We start from the raw sequence: 18,240 nt of genomic DNA, 5'->3' as shown, positions 1-18,240 counted from the left end.
TAGACTATAAAACCTTGGGAAAACGCATAGTAAAGGGTTACTAAACCGTACTGATTTTAGCACTATCTAAGAACCATTGCTTTTCTTTGTCTAATAATCAAAGGGGAAATCTGTCTCTGGAATTATCTGCACAGATTTAACCATGAATGTGCATTGATCTCATAAAATCACATAATCTCTTATTGCTTTGATTTGGTGGGATGACCCATCTTGTTTCTTCTTATTTATTGTTCAATTGGTTAGCATAAGGACTATACTTCTCATCAGGAAGAGAAAGATTAAAAAAAAAAAAAACCTTGCAACTTCTCTGGGTTGTCACCTTTGGTTTGGCAATTGATACTAATTTAAAAAAATCATTCAATATTGCTGATAAGATTTTGGAAGTATTACTAATTTAACATGTGAAAAGAAAACATTAAAATGAACTGTAAGAGAAGCTTTTTGGTTGACTAAGATTTTATTTGAGAGAAAATAATAAGTATTTCTCAATTTGCAGGTAGAATGTAAGCTTGGATGCACTGCAAGAGCCTGAAAAATAGCTTCAGGTGGGCTGTGGTTCACTGTGCATTTATCACAGGTCTTCATCAGGATACGACAAGAATCTGATTTTGTTTAAATGGGTTGTGTCAATGACTTCTCTCTACTTCAAGTAAAAAAAAATCACTCTTTATTTCTTCTGCAGAACTTGGAATAAATTTTGATCACATTTGGCAAAAAACACTGACAGTGTTAAATCCTCTGAAACCAGCAGATGGCAGCATTATGAATGAAACTGATCTCACAGGCCCCATGGTTTTCTGCATAGCCTTGGGAGCAACCCTGCTTCTGGTAATGTATGACTACAATCAGAAGACTGACGCTCTGACTTAAAAAGGGGGGCGGGGGAGAAAGAAAACAATAGATTAAGAAGGAAGTATTCACTTCTTTTGGTGAAAAGTATTCACTTAACTTGAGTTTTCCTTTAGTGATTGCGCAAGATCTAATCAAAGCATAATATCCATGGCAAAACCACCTTTATGTGTATCACACAGATAGATAAGGCATTAATTTAAATGACTTTGTCACTCTACAAAGTGTCAAAACTACATTAAAGGGAATTATAATCAATGCCTTCCAGATAATTTCCTTATTATGAAAAGATAGAGTATACGTAGAAAAGAGGGTGCCTTATATTTAGATTAAAATATAGGGCTTGAATGAAAGATTTATTTTGTGGAGATTTCACATGATCTATTTATGAGGAAATCTTTTTCTGGTTACTTTAATTCTTCATTCACAGGAAATTCTTTTCTGGTTATTTTAGTTCACTTTTTAAAGCAAGAACCTGATTCGAATTTCATTTTCCATCGTATGCTGGCGATACGGAGATTCTCTTTTGTATCCTTGTGTCTATTAGTTGTTGTAGTGAGTCTCATCAAAGGATAATGAAAAAATAAATAATCTCTATGTGTTTTTATTCATTTATAAGACTGGGATTAAGAGTTTCTTGATTTGAAAAATGTGTCAGGTGAAAAAGAGAAAGCAAACGATTCTGGAAAAATGAGGTGAGAAAAATAGCATCTATAAATAAGTTCAAATAGAAGGATAATAAGTCTCAATTTGTAATTTAATATGCTTGACCAAAGTCCTTGTGATATGTAAAGATTTAAATACCATTTCAAAGAGAGTATTCTTTACAAATAAGTTCATTTGAGAAAAAAATAAGATATATGGAGTTTTGAGCTTATTCAAGCTTAAAATGAGTCAACATTGTGATGACAGCCAAGAGACAATGCAACACTAGGCTCCTTTAAGTGAGTTATGGTATGATTAGGGATGTGGGAATACTAAAATACTTTCCCATGATGAGATCAAGCTTGTAATAGTGTGTTTGTTGCTGATGATCACATTTTAGAAAGGACATTGATAAATTGGAAAGTGTCAAAGAGGGGGCTAAGAAGGATAAGAGGCCTCAAGTTCATGGTTGAAGGAACTAGAAATGATTCACCTGAAGAAAAGAAGATTTGGGCTTCTTCTTCCTCCCAGAGGGAAGAAACAAGACCAATGAGAAGAAATTTCAGAAAACAGTTAGGCTTGAGATAAAGACAAACTTCATAATATTGAGTGTCTGAGACTGGAATCGGCTGCTTCTAGTGGTGGGACATATGGATTCTTTTTAGGTATTGATTGAATAACATGGTCTAAGTGGTACCTCAGAACTCTAGGATTCTATACTCTAGTCCCCTGATTTTCATATGAGCAACCTGAAGTCCACAGAGGAAAAGTAATTTTACTCGCGAAAGGTTGAATTGCTAGCAAGTTTCAGAGCAACCATAAAAATTAGATGTCCTTTCTCCCTGACTCGTACTTTTCCTCTATATTTGGCTCAAACCCTAAGATATAAAAATTCTGAATCTGAAATAGTTCCATTAATGTAGAAAAAGAAACAAAGGGAATACAAACTGATAAAAAATTTTAGAAACCAAGAAAAATATCTTCATTGAGAATTAGTGAGTTTCTTCACTTTCAAGTAAAAACTGAAATTCCTAACTGAAAAATCTACTTTGCAAATGCTTATCTAACTAAAAACATTTTAAAATGTTCATTTCATAAGATTAGTCAGCCTAGTGTTATGTATCAGTTGCATAGTAATTTGTTTCAGTAAAAACCACATCATATCCATTTGAACTAATAGCATTTAGTGATACCATCTTATTTTTTTTCTCTCTACAGAAGCAGATGTAAATTCCCTGTAAATCAAACACTATATCAAGTAGAGTTTTAATTTAGCTGCTGACCTCCCTTCTTCTGTCTTTGTCACAGTAATTTGATAATCTTAGATTAAGCTGCTAAGGAAGGCTATGTCAATTAATCAAATAGTCAGAAACAATCAATTTAATATATTAACTAATCTTTTTTCCCCAAGTCATTTGTAATATTGCAATTGTTAGTTTTTCTGTTGAGACTATAATCTTCCTCTTTCAAGGATAGAATTAATTCTATTAACATATATTTTGAATTTTTAATGATACTTTCTGAGTCAAAATATCTTTGCTTTTAAATAAGAAGATGGAATGGTACAGTGGTGAAAATACTAGTCAGGAAACTGGGTTCTAACTCTGGGTTTCAGTTTTACTATCTTTCAATTAAAATATTCTATAAAATATTGGTTGATCAAGTATATTTTTCTGAATCTTTTCATACTGAGTATTAAATTTAATGATTTTAAATTTGATTCAGATTAATATTGGATTATTTCTATACTTTTTGTTTGTTTGTTTGTTTTTGCTTTTTGGAGGGCAATTGGGGTTAAATAACCTGCCCAAGGTCACATGCCTAGTTTTTGTGTTAAGTGTCTGAGGTTGGATTTGAACTCAGGTCCTCCTGACTCCAGGGCCAGTGCTCTATTCACTGCACCACCTAGCTGCTCCATTCACACAATATTATAAGAACCAGAGAGAAAGATTCTGGGATGCCATCCTGGGGTGGCAGAGTGTAAGGGTTATGGGATTTAAAGATCTTCCATGCCCCATTGGACTTGCTGACGTAGCAGGAAGGGGCGGAGCAAGAGGAAGCGGAAACCAAGCTAGCATTCCTGCGGTGGCTGGTGGTGGTGGTGACGGCGGCAGCAGCAGCAGAGGCAGCGGCAGCGCAAAGCCCTTTTTGAGCCCTTTCTGCTAAGGACTCCTGCTGAGGACTGCCAGGGGCCGGAGCTGCTGGGAGCACGCTTCCAGGACGCTGCGTGGTTGCTGTGCATGGGGAGAGGAGGACCTTTGCCTGAGGTAGCCTGTTCTGTTTTAAAGGCTTGAAAATGTGGGTGCTTTCTACATTATCTACCTGTGCCAATATCATAACTACTCTGATGGCTTTCACTTTCTGGTTTTGGGACTCAGTCTTTTGGTATCTTAATAAATTTTCTAGTTTATTTCCCCATATGGCAAGCATGACGTATTTTGTAATGGATAATTATATCAGCATATTTGTAATCTCCATAGGCATTGTGAATATGGCATTGCTGATACACAGAGGTGGCAGTGGCTGCAGCATGGCTGCTTTTGGAGCTCCAGGCCTACAAATGTTGGGGGACCAAGCAACTTTCAGCATGGCTGCTTCTGGAGCTCCAGGCCTACAAATGTTGGGGGGACCAAGCAACTTATCAGAGGGCAAATGCAGAAATCTCTTTGCTGGCATTGAGGCAGTATTCTCTTGCTTTTCCCTGCTTGGATATGGATTGCAGTCTTGGGTGGCAGTCCTGGAGTGAGGAGCACTAGCATGGCAGAACTTGTGGTGGCTGTGGAGAGGGCATCCTTCTCATGGTTCTGAGGCAAGTGCCTAGATGAAGTTCTGACAATAGCTGTGCAAAACCCCAGAAATTTGGGACATAGCACTTTCTACTCTGGAAGCATGGCAAAGAACTTATAAGTCAAGTAATTGGTGGCAAAATGAATAAACAGAGGAAGAGAAATCAGACTGTAGAATTTTTCTTTGGACAAAGATGATCAAAACATAGAACCAGAAGAAGATAATAAAGTCAAAACTCCTGCATCAAAAACCTCCAGGAAAAATATGAACCGGTCAAAGGCCATGGAGAAGCTCAGGAAGGATTTTGAAAATCAAGTAAAAGAAGTAGAGGAAAAATTGGGAAGAGAAATAAGAGTGTTGCAAGAAAATCATGAAAAACAAGTCAACAGCTTGCTAATGGAGACCCAAAAATTACTGAAGAAAATAGCACCTTAAAAAATAAACTAACTCAAATGGAAAAAGAGGCCCAAAAAGCCAAGGAGGAGAAGAATACCTTAAAAATCAGAATTGGCCAGATGGAAAAGGAAGTTCAAAAGCTCACTGAAGAAAATAATTCCTTCAAAATTAGATTGGAGCAAATGGAAGCTAATAACTTTATAAGAAATTATACAACAGATCTAAAAGAATGAAAAAATATAAGGCAATGTGAAATATCTCATTGGAAAAACCACTGACATGGAAAATAGATCCAGGAAAGATAATTTAAACATTATTTAACTACCTGAAAGCCATGATCAAAAAAAGAGCCCAGACATCATTTTTCAAGAAATTATCAAGGAAAATTGCCCTGATATTCTAGAACCAGAGAGTAAAATAGAACAGAAAGAATTCACTGATCATCTCCTGAAAAAGATCCCCAAAAGAAAACTCCTAGGAATATTATAATCAAATCCCAGAGTTCTCAGGTCAAGGAGGGAATATTATAAGCAGTCAGGAAGTAACAATTTGATTCTACATTAAGGGATTGAAGGACTTGTAATATGATATTCTGGAGGTCAAAGGAGCTATGACTAAAACCAAGAATCACCTACCCAGCAAAACTGAGTATAATACTGTAATGGTAATGTAATTTTGAATTTGAAGATCCTTTTGTGTTGGCAAAAGTAGCAGGTACTTAACACTTAGTAACTGATCAAGCCTCTGATTGGGGGAACAGAAGGTATGAACTCCTGTCTCCTGTTACTGACATAACAGGAAGGGGTTGGCTGAAGGAAGTAGGTAATACTGTGTATATAAGAAAAGCCTTAGCACAGTCAGAATTTCCTTGAGACCGAGATCTGGTGGCAGAGCAGCTACAGAAGAATGAAGAACTGAGTCCTGATAACTTGTGGTGATGGAGCTTCTTCTGAACAGGATCCCAGGAGCCAGGAGGCTAGAGCCACGAGCTGGAGCCAGGAGCCAGGAACCCAGGTGACTGAAGCATAACTGGGATGCTGAGATTTTGTTTGTGGCTTGTTGAGCCTTGAATTTCCTGGAGCAGAAATGGTAAAGGAGCTGACATGGACCAGACCCTGTAAATTTCATTGGGGAGCAGGAACTGCCCAGAGAGCTGGTCAAGGAATTGGGAGCTATCTGCCATTGAACCCAAGTGATAGTCTGGTGAATCCAGGTAGAATCTGGGACCATGGAAGGGGATCCAGGGAATCTGAGAATGGGCCCCAAGTAAAGATTAAAAGACCTCTCCTTGGGTACTGAGTAATTATGGAATTATAGTTTACTAGTGACCTAAGGGGTAGAGAGTTTTGTGTAGGATACCTAGTAAGACTTTGCTGAATAGTGACTGATTGTACTTTGAGTACTTTGACTATTGTACTTTGAAACTACTGATAAACGACTGATTGAGTTAATCAAGACTTTGCCCCATGAGTAGAAGACTTTGACACTACTGATAAGTGACTAATTGAGTTAATCAAGACTTTGCCACCAAGAGTGGAAGACTTTGACCATGTGCTTTGATACTACTGATAAGTGACTGATTGAGTTAACTTAAGAGTGACTATTTTACTTTGAGACTATGTTGTGAATATTATATTGTGATTTTCTGTGATAAGTTGCAATATGATGAATGCTATGTTTTGAATTATGCTGTACCTTGATTTTCCATGGATGTTTTGCTTTTTTTATGGAATAGAGTGATCACTATACTGAGTAATCAGAACCTTAAAAAAGCTGTTCACAGTACCATTTCTTCTGGAAAGCTTCTGTGCATGGCATTACAAATAATTCAGGGGAAAAATGGATATTCAATGAAATAGAGGACTTTAAAGCATTCTTGATAAAAAGACCATAGCTGAACAGAATATTTGACTTTCAAACACAAGAAGCAAGAGAAGCATGAAAAGGTAAAAAGGAGAGAGAAATTACAAGGAACTTATTAAAGTTGAACTATTTACATTCCCACATGGAAAGACATTATTTGTAACCCATGAGACTTTTCTCAGCATTAGGATAGTTGAAGAGAATATACATATACACACATGTGTATGTATAGGTGGGTGTATGTTGTATATACATGTGTGTATAGGTGTATATGTATACATCAAGAGAGGGCACAGGATGACTTGAATATGAAGGGATGATATAAAAAAAAACCAATTAAAATTAAGAGGTAAGCACTTAACTTTAATTCTTTAGAGACTGTTGTATTCCATTATTTGCAATCATTGAAGCTTGACCAGAAGAATGTTGGTATTGAAAAGATGGGCTTAAAGCAGTTATAAGGGCCATGAAGAATTTTACTATGGATCATGAACAGTGTTATATAACAGACATTGTTTCTGTCCTATAACACTAATGCATGTCCAAAGTGCAAACTGGAGAAAAAGTGAAAGGTCTGGAAGAATTTCTGCCATCCAAGTTATCAGAGAGAATTAAATGTCCTTGTAATAAAGAAAGAGATGATTCATAGAGAAAAAAAAGAAGATTATATAAAAAAACTGAGGGAAATTCTCACCTGTATCAGGCAGGCAGAGGGTCAAAGAATATGACACTCAATAAAAAGGAAAGAAGAAGAGTCCATGATTATTTGAAGCTGTATAATAAGAATGAAACCCTTCCTGAAAAGGAGAAGTTGGGCCATCCCTGGAGGAAGAATGTTTTTGTGATCCAAGAAATAATGATGTGGATCTCCAGATGGCATCAGTTAAGAGCTTAAGCAATAATGTTCAGAGAAAGAAGAGTAGTGAGTTGATATCATGGTAGCTATTGATAACCTGGGATAGGCCACAGAGAAATCTTTTTTTTTTTTTGCTGTTTCAGGTATCTGGGATGGGATGGTGATGGTGGTGGTATGCCTTCCAAGAATCATCAAAACTTATGATGACTTCTTTCTACTAATCTTTCTAGAAATTAATAGTGGGGATAAATGATACCACAATAAGGAAATTAACAAGGTTTGTTTAAATTATGAATTTCTGTAGAATAAAGCACCAACAAAAAACCATGAAGGTGTCAGGGGTAGAGATATTGTTTTCATTGTTTTTGGTAGTTGGAATTAGGGGATTCTGAATAAAATGGAAGATTAGAAAGAAGATACCTTAGTATGGGATTTGAATTTCTAGACAATGGCTAAAAATATATAAATAATTGGCATCTTGGTTTGCATCTAACAAGACTCAGAAAATATATTTACCAGAATCTTATGAGTCAAATCAAGAGGACTTTAAATTAAAAAGGAAGGGGGAATATCAAACTTTTCATATAAATTGGACAAATCTATATACATTTATATTGAACCTACCACTCTGTATAGATGTATATGCATATATACATATGTGTATACACACATATTTGTGTGTGTCTGCATACATATACAGACATACACTTCTATATCTACCTCTCTATCTGTGAGAAACCTGGTACTTCACAGAAGACAATTTTCAAGAAAAGAGCCAACAGTAAAACACTTAGTATCAGATGCCTATATGTGAATAAGTAATTCATTGATAATAAGTGTGAACTAGAGATCCTAATATAAAGAGGCAAATTTGACCATCTAGGTATTAAAGAAAATGGTGGTATGTAGCTCATGACTAGAATTGTTTTTACTTTTTCTTTTTTGGAGAGAATTGGGGTCAAATGACTTGCCCAAGGTCACACAGCTATATTTTGTGTTAAGTGTCTTAGGCCAAATCTAAACCCAGGTCCTTCTGACTCCAGGGCCTGTGCTCTATTCACTTCATCACCTAGCCACCCTGCATGACTAGAATTTAGCTCTGTGCAAATACCTTATTCAAAAGGAACAAATTAGATAAAATTCAAAAGGTTATATGATGGTATTAACATTAATAACATGTAGCCATATGAGGAAATCCAGAAAAATATGGGGTAAAGCCCAGTGGAGATCACTTCAGTGAGGATCCAAGGAAAGAAAAGAAAAGTAATGTTGTGAGAGGGCTATACTACAGACCACCTAGACAAGAAGAATTGGATGAAGAGTTTGGAAACATCACAAACTTAGAACAGAGGCACGGCATTATAATGATAAGCACTTCATTAATCTGGACATCCTGCTGATGCTCTTTCTCTATTGAAGGAAAAATAGCCAATGAATTTGTGAGTTGCATTTGTGTTTATCCTATATTTTAAAAGGTAGTAATAAAAAAGGGGAACTGCCAGTTGAACCTAATTCTGGCCCCTTCTCTACAGGGGTTGTTTCTCCAGATGCCTGTTGTGGGGGCTGGACTAGAATTGGGAGTGTTGCCACTCCCGGGGTTCTGTAGTTGGTGAACAGTCATAAGTGCAATGACAATTATGCAGCATCTAGCTACCTACCCTCAATAAATTCACACACTCAGACTTAGATTAATTATATCCTAGAGACCTGAATGAACCACCAGAAATGATGACTGAGCTACTGTTAGTGCTTTCTAAAATATCTTAGAGAGTGGGAAAGATGTTGCAGGATTAGAAAAGTACAAATGTTTTCCCAATTGTTTTTAAAGGGAAGAGGCTAGAGATCATTAGGTATTATCCAATAAGCTTGACTTTTATTCCTGGAAATATTCCATAACACATTATTAAGAGGATAGTAGGTGAGTGCTTAAAAAAGGGAAGCACTGATCACTAAAAGCTTGCATGGCTTCATCAAGAATAGGTCATAACAGATTAACCTCATTTATTTTATAACAGGGTTAATAGTCTTTTACTTCAAAGGAATGCTATACACATGATATACTTAAATTTCAGCAAAGCATTTGACAAAGCTTTCTGTGGTGATTAAAAATGGTTAGATATGTGAGCTACATGATTTGGCACTAATTTAGTTACTTTCTCTGGTGGGCCCCAGAGGGTAAAACTGGGTCTATGTCAAGTTGGAGGGAGGTTTCTAGGATTTGCTCTAGGAATATATCCGTGAAACTCTCCTGTTTAACCTTTTAAATAATGATGTGAATGAAAACACAAGTGGCATAATTTTTAGATGGCAGAAGACAAAACTTGGAAGAATAACTAATACACTGGCTGACAGAAGTTGGATCTAAAAATATCTTGATGGGAAAGAACAATGAGATGAAGTGAGGAAGACAAAATTTAAAGAGGATAAATCTAAGTTTCTATTCTTGGGGTAATGCTATGGGGATACTTTAAGAGAATCATAATGTCCAAGATGATTGTGGTAAGAGTTCTGAAATATCCCGTACTTCCTGCACCATATTTTAGCAAAGGCACAGATTAATTGGTGCATGTCCAAAAGAGGGTAACCAGGATGGTTAAGGGACTAGAGAGCAGGTGATACAATGATTAGCTAAAGGAACTGGAGATGTTGAGCCTGAAAAAGACTCATGAGGGATATTATTGTTGTCTTCAAGTATTTGAAAAACTATCACGTAGAAGATATACATTTAGATACATTTAGGTTTGATTTAAGGAAAAAATATCGTGACAAGAGCTGACCAGAAGTGGAACAGGTTGTTTCAGGAGGTATAGGGTGTTCCATTTCTCTGGAAGCCTTCAAACAAAGACTAGATGACCAGTGGTTGGTCATATTGTAGAAAGTTAGATACAGGTTGAACTGCATAGTTTCTGAGGTCCTTCCCAGCTCTCAGGTTCTATAAAAAAAATTAATTTGGTCACTTTTGTATTATAAACACTAGTAGATGATTTCTGATCACATATGAATAAAGGCAGCCTTCACAAAGCGTCTAGTTCATTGAAGTTTCTGCAATGCTCTAGTAACTCCACAATGTTCTGTGCATCAGCAAACCCCTCCCAACCACAGTCCCCAAAGGCTAAGTAGAGAAATGTGCAATATTTTGTAAATAATGCTTTTTCCAGTAGCTGAATTCCCTAGATTCCCGAAGGACAGTCCTGCAGAAATGAGAGCCAGCAGTGAGCCAGCTTTAAAATATCCTCCCCCTTCCTTGCCATCTGAATTTCCTCTTGGTGGCTTGTGTTTGCTTATGTGATTAAGTTGTGATATTTCCATTTCTTTCAGGCGGGAAAAGTTCAGTTTGGCTATGTGTATGGCATGAGTGCAATTGGGTGCCTTGGGATTCATGCTTTACTGAACCTGATGAGCACTTCAGGAGTGTCATATGGATGTGTGGCAAGCGTGCTGGGTTACTGCCTGCTCCCCATGGTCATCCTGTCCAGCTGTGCTGTGTTCTTCTCATTGCAGTAAGTACCTGTGTGTGCTAATTGACCCCACAAGCACAATCTCAGCTAAGACAGTGGCATACCAGAGCAGCTGTTTCCTGCTTCTGGACATTTTAGTTGTGGGATTGGTAGAACTATGGTTATTAAAAAGGTTCAAAAAGAGGGAAAAGTAGGTCAGTGTTGGTCTCAGGTGCATTATCCAACTCTGTAACTTTTTTTAAAAATCCCAGTTTTTCTTTAAACCTGGGCACCTTTTAAGTTGTCATCCTGTAAGCTACTGGCTCTTAATATGAACTGGTGCCTTGGGTAGTATGATGACTACAAACAAAACATTCACTTGTTTGATTTTTTAAAAATAAGAGCTTTGTGAACATTGACAAATTGTCTGGGCTCCCAGGCAATTTTACTACCGGAGAGAAGAGTAACTCTGATCTATCTCAGCACGACTTCGTAAAGACTTCCCAGTAACACTGAAGGGGACATTGTGACTTTGTGATAAATACACTGTGGGATATATATGCTTTGTCAACTATAAAGAATGATATAAGTGGAAGGTGCTATTATTAGTACAGAGGCAGATTTTGGCTCAATATAAGGAGAAAGTCTTACTCTAACACCTCATCATGAGTGGAAGTGATCATAGGTTGTGAGAGATAGTGAGGCATAGTGTGTCATGTATTGGATTTAGAGTCAGGAAAACTCGGTTCCAATGCCACATCAGATATTTACTACTATGATCCTTGGCATGACACTTAAACTCTGAGCCTCCATTTCTAAATCTGTAAAAATGGGGGTATCAACACCTACAATATCAGGGTTATCATAAGGCTCAATGATGATTTTTTTCAGTCACAGCAATTCTCAAAGATAGTCATAGAGAGTTCACAAGCTTTGTTGGTTGAAGGTGGCACACTAGCAAAAAAGCATAGATCCTTGAAGTTTTGAAACTAAAAAATCACATTTTTAAAAATATGAAATTCATTTTCATCTTTGTCACTAAGGCCTTCATATTTGCAATTCTGAAGCACTTAATGATGGTGTAGGTATTATATCAAGTCACTTCAACATTGTCCCAGACTATGAATATGCCTGTACCACTTTGTCGTCTTCTGCCTGCCAAAATCCAAAGCCATGTAGAAGTTAAGTCATCCTAGAAGCAGGTGTTTTGCCTATGTCAATAGGCAGAGTCTCCATTGGCATTTCTTTTCACTGATCATCAAATGGGGGTGTGTGGGGAATCTCAGAGTAACTTGGTAAAGGGCAAAATAAAGAACAAAAGTCTGGGAAACTCATCATTTACTTTTGCCTTTAAAAGCCCTCTCACATATCACTGATGACATTGTTTTAAGTATAATTGAATTAGTTGGAGAAAATCCTGGTTAATCTGTTGTGGAATGAACATTCAAGAATTGGAGGCTAGGGTCACTTTTTCTCTTTTTTATTCAATTTAAAGAATGTGTGTGGGGGGGGGGGGAAGAAGGACGGGTGTTCTTCAGGTATTAGCATCAAGGGCTTTATCTCTTCCTGAACACACTGCAGTGAAACAAGAGGTGGTTGAATGGTTGGATGCCCTAAAAGCCAACCTGATATGGTTCATCTGCATGAACCCAAGCATGCTAATGAAAAGAGGTTATACTATGATATATTATGCCCTTTAAAAAGTTGGTCCAGTTTTTTTTTCTTGTTTAGAAAAGAGTTTAACAGTCATAGAATGTTAGAGTGAGAAGAAGCTTTAAAAATCTACTCTAATAGTTCTCAACCTTTTTGTGTCATGGACTTCTTTGGCAGTCTAGTGATTCCCAGTACTACTGTGGTTTGTTGTCTATATTCATAATAGAAGGAAATACTAAATTTCAGCTAGAGGTTAGTAAGAAGACAGATGTAATTTTTTTTTTAATCTCAGTTCATGAACTCTCTGAAATCTAGCCATATACCTCAAGCTAAGATCCCTGGTGGAGCCCTGATAGTTCAAACCACTCATTTTTCAGATGAAGAAACTGAGAACCAGGAGTGAAGTAATGGATCAAAATCTCTTAACGGGTAGTCTTTAGGGCCATCTTAGCAAAACTGTCATTTGTTTATTTCTATTTTTAAACATTTTATTTACTGGGTTTTTTTTTGTTTATTTTAAAACCAAATGTATTTCTCTCCAACTTCCACCTCTCAACACTGAATCCTCCTTTGTAACAAGGAAAAACATTTAACCAAACCTGACACAGAGACCAAAACTTATAGATAAGTTATAACAAACTTCTTTCTCTGTCATCTCCCTTCTTTCTACTGAGAAGAGGGAGTAATGTTTCAGGATCAATTCTCAGGGACTAAGAACAGACAAAATTAATCAACATTCAACTTCCTTTTAGTGTTGTTTTCATTTGCATTATTATTGTCATTGTATATATTGACAAAACTCTTTTTTAAAGGGGAATTGTTCTAACATTTGTTTATCATTCTAAGCAAAGTTGAGATTTAAGCCAAGAATATCAAATGTAGTAGATAGTTGTAAAATATCAGTAGATTTTTAAAGTATCTGAGTTTAGGATAACAATCTTGCCTTTTCTAAGTTATTGTAATTTAGTGCTTTGGTCATTAGGTTTTAGTGGTTAAATTGTGAATGACTATAATTAAACAACAAACAAATCTAGTCCCTAAAACCATTAAGCTAGAAACACTTTCAAGTGCCCTCCATGATTATATTAACTGCACTAAATAATCAGGTATCATTTTATAATTTCATTTAGGAAATCAGTAAAATAAATTACTATAGAAATTATTCTTAATTGATTTTGATTGAACCAACATGTAATGTTTATTGTAGTATTTTAAAATGTTTTTGATAGGCACAGGGTCTAAGAACATATTAGTCTAAACAGTGTTTCACAATAGATTTCAAAAATGCTTTTGCTGGTGTAGAAATATAGGGAAGCTCTGCTACTCCCACATACTAAATAACATTCCAAGCCATCTCTTCGTATCCTCAGAAAACCAAGAGAGACAAGGAAATAGTGAATAAATGACAATCAATGATTCGAGCAACATGCATTTATTAATTGCTGAGCTCTATGCTAGGCATTGGGAACACACCCTGCATTCAAGGAGCTTGTGTTCTACCAGAAAGACAAGACATTTGAGCTCCCCTTCAGTCCCCTGCCTCTCAACACCACACTGCTTACTGATTGTGTGACCTTGGAGCAAGTCACCTTATCATTTGGGGCTTTCATATTGTCTCATCTGTAAAATGTTTTAATATTTTCTTTAAAGGCCCCTGGCTTTTTTTTTTTAAGTGTGCCCTCATGCAGATCAACATCACTCCATCATTTGGTAGGTGCTTTTGAAGAGTTACCATAGCTGAAAAATTAATCACCCTGTACCTAGCCTAACCTTTTAAACTTAGATTTTGTTTTGGTTTGTTTTTCCCCCCAAACATAGTTAGGCTGCTCCTTGAAAAGAAGGCATACAATCCTTATCATCAGGTCGATACTAAAGCCTTTCCCCCTTGGTCAGACCTGTAAGAATTGCTAATTTGCTAGTCTGCTTTTCAAGAGCCCAGGGTCACTTTTACCATATAATAGAATAGGAATATAGCAGGAGATCTATGAAATAAGGATAATAAGTCAATTCAATTCAACTCAGCATGCTTGTGATAAATGTTTCCTATGGGCAAGAGATATAGCGTGGAGGAGTGCATAGAGAGCTTGTAAACTTGGATACAGATTCTAGGTCTGTCATATATTGGTTGTGTCATTCTGGGAAAGTCCCCTCAGCTCTCAGTGACTCAGGCAACTTTCTAAAGCTATAAAATTTCAGGACACATTCTTGTATGAATTGGTAAAGGAAATTTCTTCACTTGGAATTCTCTACTACAGCAATGAAATCAAAGGTCTGAAACCCTCCTTCCTCCAAATGTACAAGGCACCATATTAAGGCATAGGCATATGAGACAAAACAAAAACAGCCATCGCCCTCCAGGAGCTAACAATCTACTATAACAGCCTGAATCCTGGACCACCTGAGTTCTTTTTCTTCCTTCAATTTTATTTAATTAAATTTGTTTATCTACTTCTAGTTTACAACATTCAGTTTCACAATCCTACGAGTTCCAAATTTTATCCCCCTTTCTCTCCCCCCCCCCCCCCCCGCCCCAGGTGTACAATCTGACATAGGCTCTACAAATACCTTGGCATTAAACATTAATCAGGTTGTAAAGAAGAATTATAATCAATGAAGTGAACAATGAGAAAGAAAGAATGAAAGAAAACAAAATGCAAAAGATAGAGCAAGTAGTTGGCTTCAATCTGCATTCGAACTCCAAGGTTCTTTTCTCTGGATGTGGATATCCCTTTCCATCATGAGTCTTTTGGAGTTGTTTTATAACCTTGAATTGCTGAAAGGAGCCCAGTCTATCAAAGTTAGTAATCACACATATGATGTATCTGTAATTGTGTACAAAGTTATCCTGGTTCTGCTCTTCTCACTCAGCATCAGTTTATATAAGTCTCTCCAGGTAAATATGAAGTCCATCTGCTCCTCATTTCTTATAGCACAGTAGTATTCCATTACATTCATATACCACAACTTGTTTAGCCATTCCCCAATTGATGGGCATCCCCTTGATTTCCAATTCTTTGCCACCACAAAAAGAGCTGCTATAAATATTTTTGTGCAAACAGGTCTTCTTTCCACTTGTATAATTTCTTTAGGAAACAGCCCTAGAAGTGGTATTGCTGGGTCAAAGGGTATGCACCTTTTTATAGCCCTTTGGACATAGTTCCAAAATGCTCTACAGAATGGTTAGATCAGTTCACAACTCCACCAACAATGCATTAGGGTTTCAATTTTTCCACATCCTCTCCAGCATTTATCATTTTCCTTTTTTGTCATCTTAGCCAGTCTGATTGGTAAGGTGTGGTACCTCTGAGTTGTTTTGATTTGCATTTCTCTAATTTAGTGATTTAAAGCATTTTTTCATATGTTGTAAGATATTGGTCTATGCCCAATTTCTGCCATACAATTTTCCAGTCTTCCCAGCAGTTTTCGTCAAATAGTTAATTCTTATCACAGAAGCTATGGTCTTTGGCTTTGTCAAACAGTAGATTACTATTGTCATTGACTGCTGTCTCCTGTACCTAATCTATTCCACTGATTCACCATTCTATTCCTCAGCCAGTACCAAGTAGTTTTGATGACTGCTGCTTTATAATACAGTTTAAAATCTGTTGTGGCTAGGCCACCTTCCCTAGCATTTCTTTTCATTAGTACCCTTGATAATTCTGGACCTTTTATTCTTCTAGATGAATTTTGTTACTATTTCTTCTAGCTCTATAAAATAATTTTCTGGTAGATTTATTTGTATGTGTAGCAGCATGCACCCCAGCATCCCCAAGGTTTGCTGCTAATACAGGTTCTTGGATCTGCTTTGATAAAGGAAAGCAACTCAAAATGGGTTAACAAGCTTACTTTAATCAGTCATAGATGTATCATTTACCTAGTTCAGGGGAAAGAGGTCAGCACCCCGAACTTCAAAGTATACAGACAGAATTATCAAGACAGAGAAACAGATCAAGTAGACAGATTTCCAAACTGTCCAACCATTACATCCATACCAAACAACATCTGGGTTTCAACGTCTGGGTTTTTCAAAGCCAGGGGGCTGTGGACAACGGCTTCCCAGAATCCATATCAAATCACAGAACACTTCTCAAAGTGAGCCCCAAAACAAAGCTACACATCAGGGCTTCTATAGCCTTCTCCTGGCTCAGAGAATGTAACAACCTTATTGACCCACTGGCCAATCAAGAAGTATCTACTGAAAAACAAGCCTCCCACCCCAGGCTCCAGGTGCACTTTAGCCTAGGGGCAGGGAAGATCTTTAAATTTGCATTCCCATTATAGTATGGCACTAAATAGGTAAATTAATTTGGGTAAAATTGTCATTTTTATTATATTAGCTCAACCTAGTCATGAGAAACTGAAGTTTTTTTCAATTATTTAGATCTGATTTTATTTGTTTGAAAAGTGTTTCATAATTGTGTTCATATAGTTCCTGGGTTTGTTTTGGCAGGCAGATTCCCAAATATTTTATAGTGTCCACAGTAACTTTAAATGAAATTTCTTTTTCTATTTCTTGCTTTTGGACTTCATTAGTAAAGTATAGAAATGCCTCAGATTTATATAGGTTTATTTTATATCCTTGTTTTTCAGGAGATACTTTGTGATTGGCCAGTGAGTCAATAAGGTTGTTACATTCTCTGAGCCAGGAGAAGGCTATATAAATCCTGATGTGAGGCTTTGTTTTGGGGCTCACTGAGAAGTGTTGTGTGATTTGACCAGACAAGACTCTGGGCAGCCGTTGAGCCCCCTAGCTTTGAAAAATCCAGATGTTGATGCTTCTCTCTCTGGTAATTAACTAGGTATAGGTGTAATGGTTGGATAGTTGGAGGCCTGTCTGCTTGATCTGTTTGTTTCTCTGTCTTCTTGTAATTTCTGCTTGTAACCTCTATATACTCTGAAGTTTGGGGTGCTGACTTTTTCCCCTCAACTAGGTAAATGATATGTTTGATTGATTAAAGCAAGATTGTTAACCCATTTTGAGTTGCTTTCCTTTAGAAAAGCAGATCTAAGAACCTGTGTTGGCAGCCACCCTGGGTATGCTGGGGTGCTTGCTGCAACACTTATTCAACTTCTTTTTCTGAGATGGGGTTAAGTATTCTACTTCTTCTTCAGTTAATCTGGGCAATTTATATTTTTGTAAATATTCATATATTTCACTAAGATTATAAAATTTATGGACATGAAGTTTGGCAAAATAATTCCCAATTATTGTTTTAATTTCCTCTTCATTGGAGGTTAATTCACCCTTTTCATTTTTGATATTGGTAATTTGGTTTTCTTCTTCCTTTTTTGTTTTCAGCAAATTGACTAAAGGGTCTATCAATTTTATTTTTTTTTCATAAAACCAGTTCTTAATTTTATTTATTAATTTAATAGTTTTCTTAATTTCAATTTTCTTAATCTCTTCTTTGATTTTCAATATTTCTAATTTAGTATTTACTTGGGGATTTACAATTTGTTCTTTTTCTATATTTTTCAGTTGCATGCCCAATTTATTGACCTCCATTTTTTCTATTTTATTCATGTATGAATTCACCTCCTTAAGAGTTTTCCTTTTGACCACCACCTCCCTCAGTATTCCCTCCCTATCAACCCCATCCCTTTTCCTACCCTTCCCCCTTACTACTTCTTCCCTCCCTTCTAACAACCACCCCTTTTCTTTCCCCTTTCCTCTCCTAGTGCCTGTAGGGCATGATAGATTTTTATACTTAACAAGGTATGTTATTTCCTCCTTGAATCAAAACCTATGAGAGT

At 36.6% G+C, this 18,240-nt stretch overlaps 1 protein-coding gene across 1 annotated transcript in view; it reads left to right on the top strand.

The window, feature by feature from the left end:
- Nucleotides 1-18,240, top strand: part of YIPF7 (Yip1 domain family member 7) — a 43,963-nt gene that overhangs the window by 21,755 nt on the left and 3,968 nt on the right. Inside the window, exons 4-5 of the mRNA XM_069105025.1 lie at nt 684-828; nt 10,715-10,896. Of these exons, the coding sequence (XP_068961126.1) occupies nt 684-828; nt 10,715-10,896 (327 nt within the window). The remainder of the gene's footprint in view (nt 1-683; nt 829-10,714; nt 10,897-18,240) is intronic.

The sequence above is a fragment of the Petaurus breviceps genome, unplaced genomic scaffold (genome assembly GCF_028583685.1).
Source record: "Petaurus breviceps papuanus isolate PSGF00001 unplaced genomic scaffold, PetGlider_PUasm1.0 76, whole genome shotgun sequence".
NCBI classification, from domain to species: Eukaryota; Metazoa; Chordata; class Mammalia; order Diprotodontia; family Petauridae; genus Petaurus; species Petaurus breviceps.
Note: the sequence above shows the minus strand (reverse complement) of the source record. Positions and strands in the feature narration are given on the sequence as shown.